General features: G+C 45.1%; 1 protein-coding gene across 1 annotated transcript in view; it reads left to right on the top strand.

The window, feature by feature from the left end:
- The window catches only part of LOC144790706 (uncharacterized), a 180,668-nt gene that overhangs the window by 61,183 nt on the left and 96,193 nt on the right, over positions 1-23,292 (top strand). Inside the window, exons 9-10 of the mRNA XM_078665426.1 lie at positions 16,433-16,840; positions 22,666-23,037. Coding sequence (XP_078521552.1) covers positions 16,433-16,840; positions 22,666-23,037 — 780 coding nt within the window. The remainder of the gene's footprint in view (positions 1-16,432; positions 16,841-22,665; positions 23,038-23,292) is intronic.

Raw genomic sequence — 23,292 nt, 5'->3', positions numbered from 1 at the left:
AAATAAAAAATCAGCACCAGTCTTTGGGTTCGTCTTGTCTATTTACCCGCAGAACTGCTGGAGACTTTCGTATGCCGAATATATATATATATATATCTATATATATATATATCTATATATATATATATATATATATATATCTATATATATATATATATATATATATATATAGATATATATAGATATATATATATATATATAATATTTTTTTCACAAATTCTCCTTTGCAGGTGAAAAGATAGGTCGCACTCCGATGATAGTAAGAGAAATTAAATTCTTTTTATTCCATTTCATTTGCCTCCAAACAGAGAAACAAACCAACGCGATTCGATCTCCCACTGAGATCTTGATCATGGTAACGCCCCTTGTTACCTAGCAGTATTATGTGCAAAATTGCCCTCTGACATAATTTCCTGTTTTTGGCTGCGCGGGGCATTATGGTACTTGTAGTGACATGATGGTATTTATCCCACTACATTTTGTAAGCATCACTGAATCAAAACATTAAACATCAAAATTAATTATGAAAAAGAGTTCGCCGCATATTCCCAAAATTCTATTTACAAACATTATTATTCTTCCATTGCTTTTCAACAAATTTTCAGCAAAATATCAGTGCTATTGCCCAGAGTGGCTGTACATATTTATATTCTCACTCCTCGACATTTCCTGTATTTAATAGGTGCCTCTAGTGGCATATATGATTGCGGGAGTAGTTCAGTTCTTAATCATTTTCTATTGCATGAAGATAAAGCTTATAGGGCCATATGTATGAAGAAAACGATTTGCGATTCTGAAATTGCGATTATTACCGAATCGCAAAATCAGAATCGCAAATCGGGATGTAACAACGCATTCGCAAATATATAGCGATTCGGCCAAAATCGCTAAATATTTGCACAATGGGTAACAGCGAATCCTTAAACGCTAAATAGCGAGTTCGCACCCCGGAAATCGCTATATAGCGCGACCGCACCCCTAAATTCGCTAAATTGCGATGTTCCCACGGGAAAAATCGCAATTTAGCGAATTTCTGGAAACATCCAATCGCTATCCTGATGCTTTATGATGACATCACCATCCAGGAAGTGAGTGATTTCCCATGGTGCTTCTGGATTGAGACAGAGAGTGTGAGAGTGTTGTTTGGTACTCAGGAGCCATGGCAGAAGTTGGAAACCAGGATGTCCCAGCATGCCAGCAGTAGCAGCAAGCAGGGGAAGCAGGCAGGAAGAGGAAGCTCAAGTTCTCTGAGGCTGAACTAGAGACCCTAATCACCGAAATGGTGCCACACCATGAGGCATTATTTGGGACCAGTTCCCACAAGGTGCCAGAAGCCAGCAAGAGAAGGATTTGGGAGGGCATCCAAGCCAAAGTGAATGCCCTAGGAGTGACCCACAGGACAGTTGAAGTGTTGCGGAAGCGCTGGTACGACCTGCGCCAGCGCTCCAAGGAGAAGTTGGCTGCCAGGCTGCGGCAGTCCCAGCTCACCGGTGGGGAAACCTCCAACGTCCCTGACTCTACACCACTGGAGGAGCTGGTAGAGGGCACACTGCCTCCACAGAGTGTTGCAGGCGTGTCCGTGCTCGACAGCTCAGCACAACCAGCTGCAAGACCAGGTAAGAAGCATGCCTCTCCACCCTAAACCACCCCCAGAACCCCCTGCAGCGACCTAGGGATTAGGGGAACCACATGTCAGGCTAGAGCAAGTACACAGGCAGGCACAGCAATGCATTATGCGAGATGTAGTCACAATAGTCTGTAATGTAGAATGTAGCATCAGAATTTCACATTGTACACATGTGCAGGTCAGGAAAGGTGAATGACACAAGTAAAGTCAGGGAACACTGAAAAATGTATTAGACCATCACATGTAATGATAAAATAAGTAATGTGTGCTGTTCTATCCACAGCACCTGCAAGTGGGAAGGCTACAGCCAGTGCAACTGAGACAGGACCCCAAGCCTCAGGAGAAGGCAGCCATGGCCATGATCCAGATGGGGAGGACAGTCCTTTCATCAGACCACAGGGACACAGTAGGAGGAACGTGAGGCCATTCAGAATTATGGATGATGAGGAAGAGGAAAATGAAAATGTGCAGTCTGATGCACCAGTACCCCAGCAGCAGGAGTCCAGAACAGAGTCCAGAGGCAGGCGTAGACCCCGCACGGCCATCAGCTCCAATGTGCAACAAGATGAATCAGTGTTTGCCGGCCTAGAAATGCACATGCTTCAGGTTCACCGCCTGCAAGCGAAACACATGAAGGTCATTCAGAGAGAGTTCAGGGCAGGGAACAGAGGACTACGCGAGGAAATCAGGGGGGCTGTGCAGGAGCTGACTGCAGAGTTGAGAGCTGAACGCGCAACCAGGCGCAAAGAAATGGCCCGCATGGACCACTACACGCGTGCTATTAATCGCCTCGCCTCCTCCACCAATATGCTGGCAAGGCGTGCCATAGAGACCCAGCGAGAGTTCTCGCATGGTATCCAGGACATAGCCACTGTGGTAGTGCAGTCAACTGCCACCCTGGATGAGCTGCGTGCGCTGTGTACTGCTGGACCCGGGGTGCTTACCCCCAGTGAGGAGGACTCACAGTTGGTGCGGAGCTCAAATACACCACCACCAACTGTTGAGAGGCGCCGTAGTGGCCGGAGCAACAGGCCTGCCACACAACATTAGGGACTGCAGCAAAATGACTATTCCACACAGGGGGGATATGGGGCCAGCAACAGTGTAGCACTTGCTGTTCCAATGACTGATTTAGTTGCACTGTGATAGAAACATGTGCTTTGGTGTAGGAGAGTTCATCCTGCTTTTTTTGGATGTGTGACATTGTTGGTATTGGAAATTAAACACGTTTCCAGAGCAAGAAGTTGTCATTGTATCATTTTCACTCACCTAGAAGTAGTTCCGCATGATCTCATCACGCCTCTGTCGCCCAGCTGCAGCAGCAGCTACGCCAGCTTCCATGTGTATGGGTCCGGGTCCCTCCACGTCAGAGGAATCTGAGTCACTCAACTCCAAAGGTGTCCCTTTCCTGGTTGCAATGTTGTGGAGCATGCCACAAGCTACAACAATTTTGCAGCACGTCTCAGAGCTGTATTGAAGGGCACCTCCACTTTTGTGGATGCATCTGAATCTGCTCTTCAAAATCCCAAATGTTCGCTCGATGGTGCCTCTTGTGGAAATGTGTGCCCGGTTGTAGCGCCGCTCCCCAGCAGTGGCAGGATTCAAGTAGGGTGTCAGCATGAAGTCCCAGACTGCATAGGCACTGTCCCCTGTGGGTGGAAATGTTTGAAGGTCAGTCACTGTGATGCACATGCTGGTCATGAGTAATATGGGCTGACAGTGTGTGCTGTTACCTAGTAGGTATCCCTCTCCAAATTCCCCTCTTGAGAGTCTACGGTATAGGCCACTGTGACGGAATATGAAGGCGTCATGTGTGCTTCCTGGGTACTTTGTCACTATATCGGTGATTATGTTTTTGGCATCACACACCATCTGTATGTTCAGTGAGTGGTAGCATTTCCTGTTCCGGAAGAAATACTCTATGTTTGAGGGGGGTGAAATGGCAATATGTGTTCCGTCTATACATCCTATGACGTGGGAGAATTGGGCTATGTTATAAAATTCCTGCTTGGTCTGTGCTAGTTCCTGTGGGGTGCTGGGGAAGTGTATGTGATGTTGCATCCTATGTGTCATGGTGTCGAGGAACGCATGGAAAAAGCGCGACAGGGCACTTTGTGACACCCCTCCTGCACTGGTTATGACCCCCTGGAAACTACCTGAGGACAGCAGGTGTAGTGAACAGAGGACCTGGATGTGTGTGGGTATGGCGTGTGTCCTGCGGGTGGGGTGTTCTAGGTGGGGCCTGAGTTCCTCAATCAATTCAAGTATGCTCTCTTCCTCCAGTCTGTAATGGGTGTGGATATCCTCATCAGTGCGTTGGAAGATGGTGGTGCGCAACCGGAATATCCTCTCCTGCCGTCTCCTCCTCTGCGCCAGAGCTCTCACTCTTCGCCTCCTCACTATCACGTACAACCCGGACATTGTGGTAGGGAGTGTGTTGCATTCTGGGTTTCAATTTATACTTTGCACCTGGTTACCACCTGTTCCCACTTGATGGTAATTGCGATTCCTTATTTTGCGAATTTGCTTAATTCGCTATTTGCGATTGGTTGATACATTCCATTGCGATTTCGGAATAGCGATTTCCACTTTAGCTAATCTCGCTAACGGGTTTCATCGCTAATTTGGAAATCGCTTTTGTATTCGCTATTTAGCACTTTCGCAACGTTTGGAATTCGCTATTTAGCGATTCCTTATTTGGTAAGCGTTTTTTGCTTCATACATTGCGATTAGCGATTTTTTAGTCGCTATCGCTATTTTTAACGAATCGCAGCGTTTGCGACTGATTTTTGGCTTCTTACATATGGCCCTTAGACTTTTGGGATTTATTTGGGACTATTGTGACCTACTTTGAACGTGCAAGTAAACAAAAATAGTATATTTTTTTAAATTAGTGAAATAACTGTGAGATAAATAATATTCTTGAAAAAATCTTACTACTCTGGAGTTTAAGAGACTGAACATTGCTGTTGTTATCACAGTTTCTTTTTTGTCATATTTCATACACAGTTAAAAGGTTTTTTCACTTTTGGTCATTGCCGTGATAAATGTCTTTTATAAATGAACTAGCAGGCCGTCCCGACGTTGTCCGGGTATGAAATAGAATGTGTGTAATGTGTGTATTTGGCAAGGGCAATTTATTTTAAAATCTCGCGGTAGACAACATTTTTTGTTTCATTAGAATCGGGACGGAGAAGGGCCAGCTGCAGCCCTGGTTGATGTTAGCAGGTGCGTGTAATTGGTGTAGTGATCCGCCGCCTGAGCCCGGCTACAGCCCTGGTTGATGTTAGCAGGCGCGTGTAATGTCGTTGAATGAGAGAGTTATCAGCCGCGTGTAAATCCGTTTAATGAGAGAGTTGAGTGACAGCGAGTAGGAGAGGCTGCAGTAATTGTCCCCGCAGACACGCTCATTTGCGTGTTCCCCCGCTTGAGGCCCAGATGCAGGCCTGTTTGATGTTAGCAGGCGCGTGTTCCCCCGCTTCAGGCCCAGCGGCAGCCCTGGTTGATGTTATCAGGCGCGTGTAATTAGTGTACTGATCCACCGCCTGAGCCCGGCTAGACCCCTGGTTGATGGTATCAGGCGCGTGTAATTTCGTTGAATGAGAGAGTTCAGCAACAGCGCGCAGGAGAGGCTGCAGTAACTTTACTTACCACGCCTCCAGCTGAACGCGTTTGTCACGCCCCCAGCACACGGCCACAGCAGACGATCTTCTGATTAATGTACGACCCACATGGCATGAAGGGTGGAACATAGCACATGCCCCCAGCGTTTCTCACGCCCCTAGCATGCCCCTTGACACAGCGCAATTGCGTTCACATGGCATGAGGGCCGGACACACGCCCCCAGCGTTTGTCACGCCCCCAGCGTTTGTCACGCCCCAGCACACACCCACAGCCCACGATATGATGGCCGTACCACACGCCCCAGCGTTAGTCACGCCCCCAGCCCACGCCCACAGCACAACGCAGACACGCCCACAAGGGACTACTTTGCTGGCACGGTTCTTTTACCTTTTAAATGTATATGTTGGCCATCTGCATAGCCTATCTCCTTCTGCTGCAACTGCCCTTTCCAACGCTGTATTGGGTGTTGTGATTGGTGCTGTGGTTACTGAGATTACCCGCCTCAAAGGTTTGGGCTCTCTCTTTATAAAATTAGTATGGATGTACATTTCTCCACTTTGGTTTAGCCCTTGAGGGGTCAGGGTCCTTAGGCTTAGGATATGTCGTGATTTTTTTTGTCTTAGTGTTTTTTCTCTCTCTCCGCCCCTTGCCTGTTTTTTTACCATGTCTATGCCATAGAAACTCAAAATTTTCCTCAGGGCAACTGTAGCGCTTTATAAGTCACATTTTCATTCCATTTCATTTCAATTACTGTCATGGTGAGTTTCCATGTGCTTGGCTACAGCGTTGCTCCGATCTCCATGGATGGTTGCCCTGACGTGTTCTAAGATGCGTTTCTTGAGTTCACATTTGGTGCTGCCAACGTATTTGAGTTGGCAAGGGCATTCGATCACATAAACGACAAATTGACTTTTACACGTGATTAGATCTTCTATTTTCCAAAGCTTTCTGTTTACCATCATTACATTTTGAGTGTTTTTGGCAATTTGGCTTACCTTGCAGTTGTAACACTTTTTGAATCCTTTGTTTTGTAGTCAAGTTTTGTTTCCTTCCTTGCGGAAGTGACTGTGTGTTAACCGGTTTCCCAAGTTTGGTGCTAGTCAATATGTTACCTGCGGTGCATTTCCCACAAGTGGACCAACAGTTGAATCTAGTTTTAGAATTTTCCAGTTTTTCTTGAGTATTTGACTGATCTTTGATGATTCCTTTGAGTAGGTAGTTATGAATCTTATTGGTTCATTTTCATGTTTTTGGTGGGATTTTCTTGAATTGATTTTAATAGATAATTTCTATTTTTTTCATTTGCTCATTCCCATCCTTTCTTAACATGTGTTTTTGAATACCCTCTCCTTTTAAATCACCTTGAGGTGATTCCACTTTGTTTCAACCATTGATTCTCCGTTGAGCAAATTCTTCGCAATCTTAAAAATTCGCCATATGGGATGTTCTCAAATAAGCATTTCTGGTGAAAGCTGCTGGCATACAGTGTTGCATTTCTTCCTGTTGTTTTTCTGTTTAAAGTCGTTTGTATTTGATTTGCCTCTATGAAAATTTCCGTATCAAGGAAGGTCACTTTTTCTTGACTTAATTCATATGTGAATTTTAGGTTTGCCGGTGTTTTATTGAGAATCTCAAAGTAACTCTTGAATTCTGTCTCTGACCCGTCCCAAATGATGAGCAGGTCGTCGATAAAACGCACTCAGAGAATTGTTTTGTTCAGGAATTCATCGTTTTCTGCTTGCCAAGCCCACTTCTGCTCCCACCATCCCATGGTGAGGCAGGCGAAGCTAGGACTAAAAGAAAATCCCATGGCTGTACCTCTGGTTTGGGCGAATATTTCTTCGCCAAAGTAAAAAACATTTTGTTTTAAACACAAATTGATCATATCTAAATGATATTTTGCTGAAAATTTGTTGAAAAGCAATGGAAGAATAATAATGTTTGTAAATAGAATTTTGGGAATATGCGGTGAACTCTTTTTCATAATTAATTTTGATGTTTAATGTTTTGATTCAGTGATGCTTACAAAATGTAGTGGGATAAATACCATCATGTCACTACAAGTACCATAATGCCCCGCGCAGCCAAAAACAGGAAATGATGTCAGAGGGCAATTTTGCACATAATACTGCTAGGTAGCAAGGGGCGTTACCGTGATCAAGATCTCAGTGGGAGATCGAAACGCGTCGGTGTGTTTCTCTGTTTGGAGGCAAATGAAATGGAATAAAAAGAATTTAATTTCTCTTACTATCATCGGAGTGCGACCTATCTTTTCACCTGCAAAGGAGAATTTGTGAAATATATAGCGGCTTTGCTCCGCCGCGAGGTAACGCACAGCTGGAAGTAGCGCCATGTTCGCGAAAAGAGAGCAGAGGAATGGAAATATATATATATATATATATATATATATATATATATATATATATATATATATATATACATATATATGTGCCGATGAGGACCAACATTGGGTCTCCTCAATAATTGGGTGCCACCTATATATTGACGACCTTTTCATTTTTTGGAAAGGTCCAAAAACGGAAGCCAAAGCTTTAATGACATTTGAACAACAACATGGTGAATCTGCATTTTAGTGGCAATATTAGTGACACTGAAGTAGACTTCTTAGATCTGAAAGTCTTCATTAAGGAAAGTAAAATCTGCACTTCACTATTCCGCAAGACCTCAGCAGGGAACTCTATCTTGGAAGCCAATAGTTGTCACCCCAAACCTCTTAAGAACAGTATTCCGTACGGGGATTACTACTCCTCAAGAGGAATTGCACATTAGAAAAAGACTTCGAAGCGGCAACCCAGGAGTCAATACTAAGATTTAAAGTGAGGCGATACTCGGATCAGATTTTACAACAAAACTATGAAAAGGTTCAAAAGATTCCGAGATCAAGTCTATTAAAAGACAAAAGTAAATTCCATGTGCTGATGACGCCAGCGCTGTAGATTGACTCCTGAAATGCAGGCGCGGTTTGTCCATTGGGGCGTGGGGGCGTAGCCCCCCCTGCCCGACGCCGCCCGCAGCTCCCTCATGACAATCATGTCAATGAATCAACATGACGTCAGACCGCCGGGCGGGCGTCATGTTGATTCATTGACATGATTGTACAGGCGGCAACACAAGTACGCATGCGTGGGGATGGAGGGCGAATGTTTTACCCATGCCCACGCAGGCGCACTTGTGTTTTTGCGGCCTTGCGCATGCCCATCAGGAGCCCTAATGGGCGTGCTGCGGGCGAGAGGGTACCTGTGCCCCTGGCGCCAGGATTGGCCAGGGGCGCTGTGAGCCTGTGACGTGTGGGGAGCAGAGCCCAGAGGTGGCGCGGACCGGGACCGGCAGCAAGGTAAGAGTGTGTGTTTTTCTTTTCTTTTAAAGTGTTTGGTGCGAGCGTGTGTGTATGCATGAATGTTTGGTGGAGAGTGTTGTGAATGGATGTGTTTGTGTGTATGCGTGTGTGAATACATTTCTTGGAGTGTTGTGTATGTGGGTGGGGGGGATGAGGGCAGGGGGGGGGGGGGTCACCGCCGGCCTGAGTGGCCTGGGGCCCGCACTTGCAAATCAGTTTGCGCCCCACCACTGTAAAATGTCACCAGCTGCCCCTGCTGAAATGGCTGATTTGTTTTTAAAAACGATTTGATCAATTAATCATGTACAGTTGTGTGACACTGCAATCACAGGGGTGATTGCATGATCAAAGAATGCATTGAGCCATGTGAAGAAAGATACAAAGATGTGCAATGGAGCGAAACACCTGAGCTGGATGACATGATTTGCATCACGTGGACACATAAAATAAGTTGTCACATTCACAGGTGCATCACACTATACTAAAGTGCAATACGTTTTTTGAGGAAAGCTGAGCCAGACTGCATTCTCCGTGCTAGAACACGCCAAAACAGAATGCTTGTTTTATTCTTGAAAAAAACAATATGATCACAACATGCATTTATTTAACGTTTGGATGCATTTACATAAACCACGGAAAGAATGTAAATACATGTTCGACCACTATTGATGTTTTGTTAGAAAGTGTTAATATCAATAAAGCACCTGCCTGGTTCTAAGGTTAGAGGCTTGTTAATAATCTATACAGCAAATTAATGGAGTAAGCAAGGATAAGGTATTCTGTAGAGGCAGCAAGTTAAAGAAGATTTTGAACAGTCAAATGCCTACCTGCAGGTCTGGTATTTAATTATTGGTCTGCGCTTCTTCACAAGCAGCTTGAACGAGTTTGGTGAGCATTATTATATATAAAATGTATTTCGAGTTTCTGGCGCCCTCTGCAGGAAAATCTGCGGTACTGCCGTAATGGAACTACACCGTCAGGATGTGGCGTCCTGTAGCGTCGGGCAAAGACGGATTTAGCTGCCATCGCGCCCTCCCTGGACCCCCTCCCCCTGCTCTCCTCTATCTCCCCAATCTTTTAGGCTTTAACCTGCTCTAAGTGATGTATATAAGTGGAAATACTATTAGTGCTGTTAATAGTGCTTCTGCTGTCCTACAGTCTATCGCTGTGAATGAGAAAATATTCTACTGCTGCCTGACATTGCTGTACCCACTATCAGTGCTTTAAATGGAAATATAGAAGTGCAAGTACTCACTTCTTAGAGTACCTGTTTGATCCTGAGAAGTGCAGATACTCTTGCATGATATGTATTGCAGCTGTGCTGAGAAGTGCAGGTACTCTCCCTTCAAGATTCGAGAAGTGCAGGTAGTCAGTACCGGATTTTTCCTGCCCATTTAAAGCGATGCCCACTGTGTCTGCGTGAGAAAAAGAAGCACATAAAGAAATACACCGCTTAACTGTAGTGTTTGACTGGGCACGTCATATAGCAGCCCCATACCTATCCACCATAGGCGTCACCAGTCAGCTGATCCTGCCTATAAAAGGGGCCAGTCGTACGGGACCAGTTATACGTCCATCGTAATAGTGTCCATGTCCTTATTTCCTTAGCATGGGGGCCCAGGGCCCATGACACCAAATCACCTTGCAGCCTAACAGTGGATGAGGAGATGTTTAGGGAGCAATGCAGTTGTTTGGTGAGAGTTATGGAAAGTCTGCCACTGACCTAATATGGCTCTCCCTCCTACTCGTGATGTTAAAGGGAGGTAGAGGTGGAGGACTTCTGTGTTCACGCGCCAGGTCCACTCCCCGCTCACCTGAATCACTTAGTCAGATGCAACGTTAGGGGTGAGAGGCCAATGGTGGGAGGGAGAGGGTTTGAAGGTGACGTACGTGCAGGGGAAGCAAACCAAGGGATATTAAGGGGAGGAAACATTAGTGCAGCACCTGGAAAGAAAGATCAGGCACCGGAAGCCTGTAATAAAAAAGGAAAGAAATAAAGCAGTTTTTTGAGACAAGTCCAGCACTCTCCTCTGAAACTTTGCAACCTGGGCCTGGTTCCAGCTCACCCATGCCTTAAGCCAGCCCTGGCCTCTGGCATTTTGCTGGGTACTTCTCGGCCTTCCTGTTCTTTCTCCAACCCACTTTCTGGCTGAGGTCTTTCTCTATACTTTACCTCACCTTCTCTTTCTCAACCCTCGATCATTCGCTTTCTTTCCACCTATCGCTGACATCTTTCTTTATTTACATCCTCATTCTTCACCTCTGATCTTTCCTCTCTTTCTGTGTAGCTCCCTCACCTTTCACAACCTCTGCACTTCTGCACCTCACTATTGTATTTCAGGCTGACTTCACTCTATCTCTCCTCCAGATAGTTCACCTCCCCTTTAGTCTTACCTCTTTGTCTCACTTCTCTAGCTCTCTCTACATCTCTCCATGCCTCACGCCCACCTCTGTCTCCAGCCCCTCTCTCTACCTGACCACTCTCTACCTCAACTCTCTCTCTGCCTCACATCTCTCTCACTGTCTACTCACCCCCCTCTCTCACAAATCTTTCAGTTTAGCTTCTCATTCATGTGTTGCCTCTCCTCTCTTCTCTTCTCTTCTCTTCTCTTCTCTTCTCTTCTCTTCTCTTCTCTTCTCTTCTCTTCTCTTCTCTTCTCCTCTCCTCTCCTCTCCTCTCCTCTCCTCTCTTCTCTTCTCTTCTCTTCTCTTCTCTTCTCTTCTCTTCTCTTCTCTTCTCTTCATCTTCCTTTCCTTCTCTTTCTACTTCTTGTTCCGCTCCTGTTCATCTCTTCGCAGTTCTGTCTCTACCATGTTCCTTTCTTGCTGCCTCTTTCTCAGCCTCATTTTCTGTTTCATTACCTTCCCTGTTATCACCTTCTCTCTGTACCCCCTTCTCTACTTCAGCTCACCATTCCTACCTCACCTTTTTCTCTGTACCTCGCCTCTGTATCTACTGATTTAGCATTCTCTCTCTATCTCATCTTCCATCTCAAACACGATATCTACCTCGCCTTGCGTCTTCTACCTCACCACTCACTGCCTCTCAATGTAATATTTTATTACTACCCTTTACCCCTCCTGCTCTGCTGTTCCCCCTGCCTCACCACCTGCTTTACCTACACTATCCCGTAACTAAGTCTAGAGTTTGAAGAACTTTGTGCATGTGTCTTATTTTAATATTAAGCACTCATTCAACCTTACTGCATCTTTCATACAGTGGGAGGAACAGACTGGTTAGACACTAAACTCCATTTAAACTATTGCTGCTGTAAGACAACTAGATCTAGATACAAGAGCATAACGAAATGGCTTTATCCAGGGGCGGCTGGTATGCTGGAGGCGCGGGGGGACGGAGGAGGGAGTGGGTGGGCGGAAGGGCGGGGGAGAGGTACTAGGGTTCGCGATAAAAATCTTAAAAAAACTTACCTGCAGCCGTCCCCATCACCGTCTTCTGATCCGCTTCATGAAGGCACAGGCTCCCAGAATGCCCTGCTGCCAATCCTGAAGCTGCAGGATTGGCATGAGTGCCCTCGATGTGCGCTCCAGGACAGACTGTGAGTCTGTGCCTGCAGTGCCCAACCCAGCTGCGTTGCTGGGTTGGAGAGAGCTTTCACTGCGCATGATTGTTTGGTCAGCCTGAGACAGGCGGCCAATCCATCATGCACAGACAGTGATGGGAGTGCACCACCACTCCCCTGAGTGCCTCTCACTATCAGCCCCCCCCCCAAGACTCAGCAGGAAAGGAAAAATAAAACAAGTGTTGTTTTATTTTTCCTTTCCTGATGTTTTTTTTGGGGGGGAGGGCAACGCTCCTCCTGGCTTTATCAATGCTTGTTCTAGTTTTCTCCTGATACTATTTAGCTGATGGTCTTTGGGCAACTCAAAATGTGGCTGTTTTTGCATTCTACGGGGCAGATTTATAAGCCTCTTGTGCCTCATTTACGCCACCGTTGCGTCACTTTTGTGACGCAGCTGCGGCGCAAATCCTGCGCCATGGTGCGGGGTACTTACAGCGTGATGCATAAGGGAGATGCGTCACATTGTAAAGCCCTGCGCTAGAAGGAGGCGTTCCTGCGCAGGGACGTCGCCTAAAAGTGGCTGAGTGAAATCTACAAGATTTCACTCAGTCACTTTTAGGCCCATGCTGCGTCAAAACCCTGCGCCTGCTTGAAGCAGGCGTAAGGATTGACGCAGCATTAACAAGATAGGGCCCCCAGAGCATTGCTGGAGCTGAGTCGCGCTTGCGATGCAACTCCAGCAATGCGCCACTTTTACGGCACAGATGCGTCACGCATCTGTGCCATTTTTGCCCCATGTTGTGCCACATTGTAAATGCGACGCATCCATGATGGCGGAGCTGTGGTGCATAATAACTGGCGCATCCCTGCTGATATGCAGGGATGTGACAGTTATTGTAATTATGCCCCTTCATGTCTAACGTTCAATTTCATATTGCATCACGTGGCCTTGAATTAGGTGAACATGTGTAATAATTATAAAGTTGATAATAAATGTCTTGCCCAGAACCCAAAATATTTAAGATGGCAAAAAAAGAGCATTACCTCAATACTTCTTTTGGTGAGCATTCATCTACCTTTTTTCTGCATATGATATTTATTCTTGCATAGTTGCGGTGATGTGACCCAGAGTACAGCAACCATTTATTCACAATTGCATGTGCAAAGACGTTTGTTGGCTGCAAATGCTTCGATTTAGAGTTTGCAACTGAAAAACTGCTTTTAGCAATGTACTAAACCTATTTTCGGAGTCTAGATTTTATTTGACCAACTCCCGAAATGCAGTTAGAAATGGAGAAATAATCTCTTTTTGCAAGGGGCGTGTTGGAGACGTCCTTTAAAAATGGCGACTCCTAGACACGTCTCAATGGTTTCAGACCGATATAGCGCTTGTACACCATGGCAAAATGACAGACCCCCAAGTTAGGATGGTTACCCATTTATGATAGGGAAGTGGTCCCTTAGGGACGCCTTACACTTTGTTAACTGTAAATAAAAGTTTCTTTGGGAGTAGGCAGTGGTCCACAAGACCCCTAAAAACTCTCAAACAAACAAAAATGAAGCTTTTATTTTTAACTGCGGCCCAGTTTCTTTGAAAGAAAATGGGATGCGTTTAAAAGAAAAAAGTTACTTTATTGAAATGCCAGTACAGACATAGTGGTCTGCTAATCACCATCTACTTGATCCCTTTGGTGACATCACAAATTGTGACGTGGCTCTTTAATATTCACGAGGTAGGTCAGATTCCAACCCACTACAAATCGGATTTTTTTAAAACCGAACTAGTAGTACATAAAAATCTTTACTGATCAGAAAAATACTGGTTGCAGTTTGCAACCACAATTTTGTGACCAAATATTCGTATAACTGGGCCTCACGGGCCTTATGTACAAATAATTGATTAGGTATAAGGAGTCGCAATATGCACACTGACTTTTACCGAAAGAATTCTTACTTTGCAATATAATCTGTGCACTAATAGGTTAGTTCACATTTGACCTACCTCATCAGTATTCAGGGAGTAGGTGGCAAATTATGGCTCACTACGATTGGCTACACTCACAGGCCTGGTGACCTGCTGATGCGGCAGACCATCATGTCTGTGACCGCTTTTAAATAAAGCAATCTTTTTTTTAAGTGCAGCCCATTTTCCTAAAACAAAAATAGGATGCATTTTCAAAAAGAAAATTAAAATGTTTTAAAACTTTTTTGAAGATCAGACAATGGTTCAAAGGGCTACTGCCTATTCTTAACAATGTTTTTTTCTTCATATTTACTAACAAGAAGAGGTCCTTTTGTGACCCGTTCCCATTAGTGAATGGCTTACCACTTCCTTTGAGTTGGTGGTAAAATATTAATGATTTGAGTCCGTATTGGAAGGGTCGCCTTTAAATTGCCTCTTCTAAATAGCGATTTCATAATGTTTCCTAAGCCCATTTAATGATTGACAAAACCTTTAAATTCGGAAAATCATTCAATAGGCTTGGTATATTTCAAATAGGATTTTAGGGGCCCATTAGGGTGTCGGGCGGGTCGCCACCGCCATGTGGGCGATGGAGATCCGCCCGACATCCTTGCCCGCCCGCCACCCATTTCCCCCTGCCATATTACTATGGCGGGGGGACCGCAACGGACGGAAACACCGTCGGCCGCTTTTCCGCCCCGGTCGCCTTGCGGCCGGCGCGGAAAAGGGTTTATATGGTGGCGGTCTCTCTCAGGCACCGCCAGCCATATTACGATGGGCTTTGGGAGATGCCTTTCGGTGGTGGCATTGAAAGGCAGGCGGTCTTTACTTTGGAGGCCCCCTGCGGGCCCCCATGGTGAAGGCGAGGTGGGAGGTGCACACGGGGGGTACCTGTGGTACCCCCCTGCATTTGCATACACAATGCGGCAGGCACCCCGCGGTGCCTGCCGCTTTGTGTATGTAAATGCATGCCATGCATTTTTAACATCGCGGCGACTGTGGCAGGCGCATCCTAATTCCCCCCAACAGACCCCCGCCCTCAAATTTGATGCCACCTTATACATAAGGCTCCCTGTTTTCCGTTTTTACTGATTTTTACAGATAAATACAGACAGAAAACCATTTATTTTCCTATCTGTATTTAAAATTAGATTAGGATAAAAATGGAAAATAGGTTGTTTTATCAGTAATTCTAAATGCTATCAGTCGTTAGTGTCACACCAATAGCTGTGCGGATTAAAAGATAAGAGGGTTAAAAAAAGAAAATAATTTTAGCAATTAGGCTTACCTAGCAGTAGATATGCACAGAGGTGATACTAAAATTAGCAATTTGACATATAAGTGCATTGAGTTATCATCTGTGGGTGTTTGCAAACCTATCAGACTTTCAAGTATGAGGGCTCATTTATCAGTTAATTAAATGTGGAAATACACTAGTTCCAGCTTTTGTTTTTTCACAAAACCCAAAACTATTTTAGATAAATACAGATAAAATTAACAAAAATAAATACGGATAAATGCAGATGAAAACGTCAAAAAATAAATACCCTAAAACCGGGAAGCCCTACTTATATACCACTGTCAGTACTATAGCGGAGTGTTATAGGCAATGTGGAAATGATCACTGATGTTTCTAAGATGGTGGGCCACGCTGGATTTACACAGAGGTTCCTTGTCCCACTAGATAATGGCTGTGGACCCAACTAAATCATGTCCTTCAAAAATAATCCCTTTCACCCCTGTGGACTTCATGCTCTGGGTTGCAAAGACATTGCTTACCCTTTCACAGGTGCCCTGTTGCTTGTCAAGTCGGCTTCTCATACCTTCTCCTGGCTCAGAGGAGGGGACGGAGCCACCAGTTATGTGGGATTCTGTCTTCAGATGATATTTTCTAAGCTAGGATGCTTAAATTGAAGATGAGCGGGTCCTCTTCTACAGAGTACCTTTCTGTTTTTCGAATTGTGTTTTTGTTTGGCCCCTCAGTCTGTACTGTGTCAAGAAAAAAAATGGCCCTGCACACCACCAAGCTGAAAGAATAAAAATTAAAGAATGACCACCCATTTCTAGAGTGACCAAGAGAGGCTTGTGCTCAACAAAGAGAGACAAAATCAGAAATAAGTGGAATGGCGCTATAACCCATTAGAATTCGGGAGAGTCATATATAGATTTACTCGGGTCTTGTAAGGTCACACACTTCATATATGTACGGACTTGGATGAGAATGGCGATTAAGAGGCAATCATATTTTTTTCTGTTAAAGCTCTGACATATATCATACAGTAATTCTGATTGTAGTGCACATGCTTTTTGTATCAATTTTATTTTCTTGATTCATGCAGGGCCTCAGCTTTCTGTTATGAATGTTACAACAGTGGCTGCAACTCAAATTGTGGCAACCACATTGCCAGCAACATCACTCAATACACCAACAAGCACTTCTCAGTCAATGCCCCCTGCAACTCCTGGAACATCTACCACCTCTGGGCTGGGCATGTCGAAAACTGTCGCATCGTCAGGAACTAACCAGACCAACACGTCAACAGCGAACATGACCGAGTTCAAAAGCCCCAACACTGTTCAAGCAAACGCTTCTTCCACACCAACTGTATGGTCCATACTAATCTCTGGAGCAACAACACAACTCAACACCAATGGGACAGGAACTACAGGGAAGGATCCTGCAACAGGACAGGTCATATCTGCACCAGTTGCCCTATCCAATCAAAGCACAACATCAACATCTACAGGTATGGCAGGTGACTGAGCAGCATAAAGTAAGGCATGCAGGCGTATTTTCAAAATGGCGGACATTTTCCTATTCTTTCAAGCACTGAACTGAATTTGTACTTGTAAAGCGCACTGCTGCCCCAGCAACGGGGCGTCCTGGCGCTGTACTCATAACGCTGTGGAACCCTTCCTGGCTTTTTCCTGTGAAGTGTCCACTCCTGGGCACCCCCAAGGTGAAGCCAGGCATCCCAGCGCTGTTGGGGCCGTTGTGGAGATTAGGCAAGCTATTGCCCAGAGTTGCAGAGTGGGACCCATGATTAGAATAGGCACCGAGGCGAGAATTATCAGGTCCGAGGAAATTGAGCCCAAGACCCGCCGAGGCGGGGATTGAACCCTGGTCCCGGGCCAGACCTCTGCATTAGGGTCTGCCACTCTAACCATTGAGCCACACTTCTCCAGGTCTTGATTAGGCATGGAGAATCAGGTCAAAAACTCTTAATAATACATGTCATAGAAGAACTCTATCACGTAGTGCAGCAAAGTCCGCACGCTCCAAGATTCTAGGGGTAGAGGAAAATCTAGTTACCTGGTAGCGCCTTACTTAGCAGGATCCCACAGACCATGTAACTGGGGTGTTCATCTCCACAATCACTCTTTATCTAAAGCCAGAGTGTGTCAGTCAGGACTGGAGCAGCAAACTCTAGTACAGTAATAACTGTGAGGGGGAAGGCTTGTGCCAGGAGTAAGGAACCTACAGAAAAACAATATGTAAGTTGTGTAACAATTCTGCTGGGCTTTGAACAAGCTTTTAAATTTAAACCTGATCTTGCTGTCTTAAAACACATTTCCCATGTCCATGCGTGATAGGATGCTCCTGCCTAATTTTTTCCTTCCCATCCTGTGACTTGTAGTCTCGTTTTATAATGAAACATACAAGTCTACAAGTCCAGAATTCAAAGAAAAAACCTGGACTGGAGAAGCACATCTCACATGTACCTGGGGAACTATGCTGGGCTGGTAACACCATGTTTTATTTGATTTTGGTGATCCTGACGGTTTTTGCTAACATAACTGCATTCTGGGGCATGTAGTTTTACTTTTCCCTTTGAAACCATGGGCTTCCCATGTCCTGCATAAAAAGTGGTACTAGTTTCAGGTCTGAATGTTTGAGTAACACGTTCAGCATTCGAAGAAAAAAAATATACAAGGTATCCAACGTATTTTCCAATAATCAAAACAAAAAGACTTTAAAAAACATTACCTAGCTCACATTCTACATTGGGGATGCGGTTGACTTTCTGATGCAAGTGAGTAATCTTTCTGTTGCATGGACTACTCTAGTGATGGAAGAGTGGTGGTTGGTTGGAGTTTCTGCTAAGATCCCTTTGCTATAACTGATTTGTGAAATGAGAGAGAAAAGATTTCCTAGTTTCTTGAGAGTATGTAACTAGAGTTTCCTAACTGGGCTGTTTTGCTTGTGTGTTGCATAAAACACAGGGTTAAGTCCATCGTGGTTCCTAGTGACGTCAAAGATACTGCCAGCATAGGCGAGAAACAGTCCAAATTCACTGTTTCGAAGGGGACAGTGAAGCAAGAAGGACTAAGGCAGCTCAAGGCTGATGGGGCATAACAACACTGTTATGCGAAAAAGAAGAAGGGCTAAATGCATGACGGGATCTCATAGACCTGGTGTGTACTCAAAACAAATCACTAAAAACGTTCTAAAGGCCCAGTGTGCCCAAAAGAGTTTAACCTGAACAAAAAGGCCAATATTTCATGTGTAAATAAGACTTGTGAATGCTGGGAGCTTTAATTTTTTTAAATAGTACTGAAGTATGAAAAGTTGGTAAAATGCCCCATTTTGAGATGGTCTTCATCACCTCTAAAGGATGGTGCTTCTCAAACTCAATGAAGTTCAACAAACGCAAGGGTGTAAAATAAAATAAATAACACATTTGTATACATTGCGAAGGTGTACAGTTGCAGGGTGAGGCCTTTCACCACACACAATAGTGTGCTGAAGATTGAGGACTCCAAGGAGGGAAGACTCTTATGCAGTAAGTTGGAGGATCCAAGGAGTGACCCCAGGGAGTGCCCCAAACCATAAACTGTATCTATTGGGCACTGCACATGTTAAAACTCAGAGAGCATTCGTTCCTCACAAGAGAACTGAGTGTCAGGTGTTGTTATTGTCCTCGAATGTGCTGAGTTGAAGTCTATGTCAAGTGGGGTCAAAAGTTGGAGGATCTGGAGCAAGAGGCTACACACAGAACTATCTGGCTGCACTTAAAGTCTCTGCATAATGAGTTGTGGGCCAGGAAGAATCAGCTCACCATTTACCTGTGGATGCTGCACATGGCCGAAGAGTTAAGCAGTTGGTTTAGGCATTGCCCTCTTGGAAGACGTGGCCTCCAGTATTGATTTTGCACCCAGTCACTTGCCACTGAGCACCTCCAAAGGCTGGGTGCATAGGATTCCAGAGCAGAAAATGTGAGAGTCATGTGGATGCTGTTCAGATTCAAAGACTGATCACCTGGATGAAAACAAGTTGCCTCATATGAGCTTGGACAAGACAGAGATGGTAGTCTTTGAGAAGAACACCTCACTATTGTAACTTCAGCTGGGGGCCCCACCCCCTCACCCTGTTCACAAGTTAGAAACCCCAAAAGTCATCATAGACAAGAAACTGGACGCAACCCCCCCCCCCCCAAACCAATCCAGTGGTCACGGCTTACTTCAACACACTAAGGATTCTGAATATAAATCGTCATGTGGCTACCAGGCACCACCAGGAAACTATCATTCTAGCCCTCATCACTAGCCAAATAGATTATGGAAATACCCTGACTCCAGACTTTCCAAAACGCTGCAGCCAGACTAGTCCCCAGCCTCCCACGCAGAGCCCACATCACACATTATAGAACACTGCTGGCTCCCGATACTCAAACACACACACTATAAACTCCTCACCCACATCTAAAAAGCTCTCCACAACACTGTCCCTACCTATCTAAACAGCCACACACACTTCCACCAACTTCCCAGACACCTCCTCTCTGATGGGCTCTCAGGAGCACACACCCCAAGCATACACAGAAACAGAGCAGGAAGTTCCACCTTCTTGTTCCTGGCCCCTAAATCCTGGAGCGACCTCGCTCAGCACCGTAGAGCCTCCTCCTCTCTTCTTCACTTTTGCAAGAAGCTGAAGATCTGGCTTGCCATATAAGCCCCCCAGGGCTTTCCTCACACACCTGCTACAGAGCACCTGGATACCCTAATGGGTGGTTAGCACCCTATAAAAACACACATACCATACCATACCCAGGGGCGGCTCCTCCGCTAAGACAGAGGATCATCACCCCACTGCTTTTCTTCATGACAAAAAAGGAAAAATAAAATGATAATAATGCAATGTTATTGTCTTTTTATTTTCTGTGCTGCGGCACTTTTGTGGGGCGGGGATAGGCTGCGCAGGAGGAGGTGTGGTGGCAGCCTCCGAAGTGTGCATGAATGTTTGGCCTACCATAGTGGGCTGGCCAAACATTCATGCGCACTTTGCATGTTCCCCACCCAGGCTGAATTACAGCCTGGGTGGAGAACATACCCCGGCACCCATTCCCTGTCTGTGCACTGAACCTTGGTGCTCAGACCAATCACAATACTGCATTGCAGCATTGTGATTGGCTTAAGGAAGCCTGTCCCGCTTCCTGTTTGAACAGAAGCCAGGGAGAGGATGGAGAGGACGGAAGAGTGGCAGCGGCCGGCCAGAAGGTAAGTGATTTTTTTTCTCCCCCCTTCCCTCCTCTCCCCCCTCCCTGGCCCACTACTGCTTCACGGGAGCAGCTGTGACTGACCATACCATACCATACCATACCATACCATACCATACCATACCATACTATACCATACCATTCCATACCATACCATACCATACCATACCATACCATACCATACCATTCCATACCATACCATACCATACCATACCATACCATACCATACCATACTATACCATACCATACCATACCATACCATACCATACCATACCATACCATACTATACCATACCATTCCATACCATACCATACCATACCATACCATACCATACCATACCATACTATACCATACCATTCCATACCATACCATACCATACCATAACATAACATCTCACTTGCATAACACTTCTTTGCAGTCATATCCCCTCCCATGCACATACTCCGAAAATTGAGATGTTGCCCTTAAAGTTAACGCATACACTAATAAGAAAATATTGCTCTAAGTCTAAGCAAACCATAATTACCCGAATGTTTTCAAAATCATTTACCCACACTGAAGAACTCAGCTTCTATTTAACAGTCCTCCACAGCTCCCACTAAGGTCTGAAACCCCCAAACTCCACTCCTAAAGGAAAGAGCACATTTTCAATACCACTATCCAGATGTTGATCTCCATATTCCTTCAATGCTCTTCCTTGGTTCGGATACTACGAGCCCACCACCTGACCTCGGGCAGACCAAGACATTCCCAGTATGAACAGTGATTGCCCTTCCCCTCTCACAACACCAAGAACAGGTCATCTAGCTCCATGGAGGTGAGCCAACCTACCATGTGGCAAAGCAACACCTACTTGATGGGTGAAGTCTCAAGAATAACCGAGGAAAAGAGGAGAGGGGTAGTGAATCCCAGATTAGACTTAGTTTAAAGAGTAGTCAGGAGGGATTTATACCTGCATGACATGCTTTGCAACATCAAACGTAAATAATGTAAATGTCGGAATTTGTAAAGCGCACAGCTACCTCCACCGGAGGTGTCCCGGCGCTGTCCGTATACCGCTTAGGAACCCTTCCTGGCTTTCCTGGGAAACGTCCACTCCTGGGCATCCCCCAGGTGCAGCCAGGCATCCCAGCGCTTTTGGGGCCGTTGTGGAGACTAAGCAAGCTATTGCCCAGAGTTGCAGCGTGGGACCCATGATCAGAACAGGCACTGAGGCAAGAATATCCAGTCAGGGGAATTAATGAGCCGGAGACCCGCCGAGGCGGGAATCGAACCCTGGTCCCTGGCCAGAGCTCTGCATCAAGGTCTGCCTGCTCTAACCATTGAGCCACACTTCTCCACAAGAGGTTTCACGTAGACAAAGGAAACACTCTCTTAAAGGGGGGCCTATTAAAATAAGCCACAGGCAATTAATGCAGTGTTTAATTTATAGAAAAAAAAAAAAAAAGAAGTGCCAGGTCTCTCGTGAGGAGGCCACTGCAGATTACACAACCCATTGCCCCTGCCGCGCAACCATCACGCTCCAGTAAGTATGACAATCCGGACTATTCCAGGCCCCCAAAATTATAAGAATGGCTTGGGCGGCAGGTAATAGTCATTTTGAATTCATATTGAATTAATAATTGACTGTTGTTGTGGTTATCTCAGACAGTGCCCCCTTGTGGCAAACTGTCACAAGCACCATTGTTGACAATTACATGACGGTGCTGAGCACCGGAAACCACCGTCTTAAATTAAGCACTGAAATAATGTGTTCTGGATAGATGAATATTAATTAAAACACCAAGCACGAGGAAGAGATATACCAGAATGACAACAAGGTCAAATAACTAAGTAGGAAAATAGGATCAAGGAGTTATGTTTCAGAGGTTAGGGGGGTCCAAAAACGAAAGCTATTTTCAACAAACCATAAAGTACAGGTAGGAATTCATAACTCATAAGTAAAGAAGTGACATTAGTTGCTAAACAATGTAGTCTAGACTAATATCTAGTGGCTCATACAATACATTTGTATCCTTATGAATTCAATTTAAAGGTGTTTGTTGTAAAACAAAATATGTTCTCTATTCATACAGGGCCTCAGTCTTCAGGAATAAATGCTACAACAGTGACCACTGTCCAAATGGCGGCAACCACTTTGTTAGGAACACCACCCAACAATTCCTCCAATGTTTCACAGTCAATACCCACCGCGGGTCCTGGTACATTTTCTACCGCCAACGCCGCATCACCAGTGGCAACAGCCTTCAAAAGCCCCAACACCACCATTCAAACAAATACTTCAGCCATGCCACCAGCATTGTCCATGCCAACCTCTTCAGCTGCAACAACTACACAACTAAACAACACCAATGGGACAGGAGTCACAGGGAAGGATCCAGGCACTTGGTCCCTGATCTCTGCAACAGGAGCCTCATCGAATCAGAGCACCACACCCAGAGCCACAGGTATTGAATGTCTCTGATCTTTGTATATATGTTTATAACATGAGCTAGATATGGTTTCATCACCTCCACAAACATATAGTTAGTCTGTGATCGGCTGATGGTTCGATTGACGACAATAACCATAAACAGACAATTTCAAAAGTTTTTGATTTATATACACTTATAAATATAAACCTTTTAAATATTACTTTTGTCTGGGGATTTGTGGAAGTTTGGCAGCAATATATTAGTGGCAGATTGTTGTAAAGTTATTTT

Source organism: Lissotriton helveticus, chromosome 11 (assembly GCF_964261635.1).
Source record: "Lissotriton helveticus chromosome 11, aLisHel1.1, whole genome shotgun sequence".
Lineage (NCBI taxonomy): Eukaryota > Metazoa > Chordata > Amphibia > Caudata > Salamandridae > Lissotriton > Lissotriton helveticus.
The sequence above is the reverse complement of the archived record's forward strand: the minus strand, read 5'-3'. Positions and strand labels throughout refer to the sequence as shown.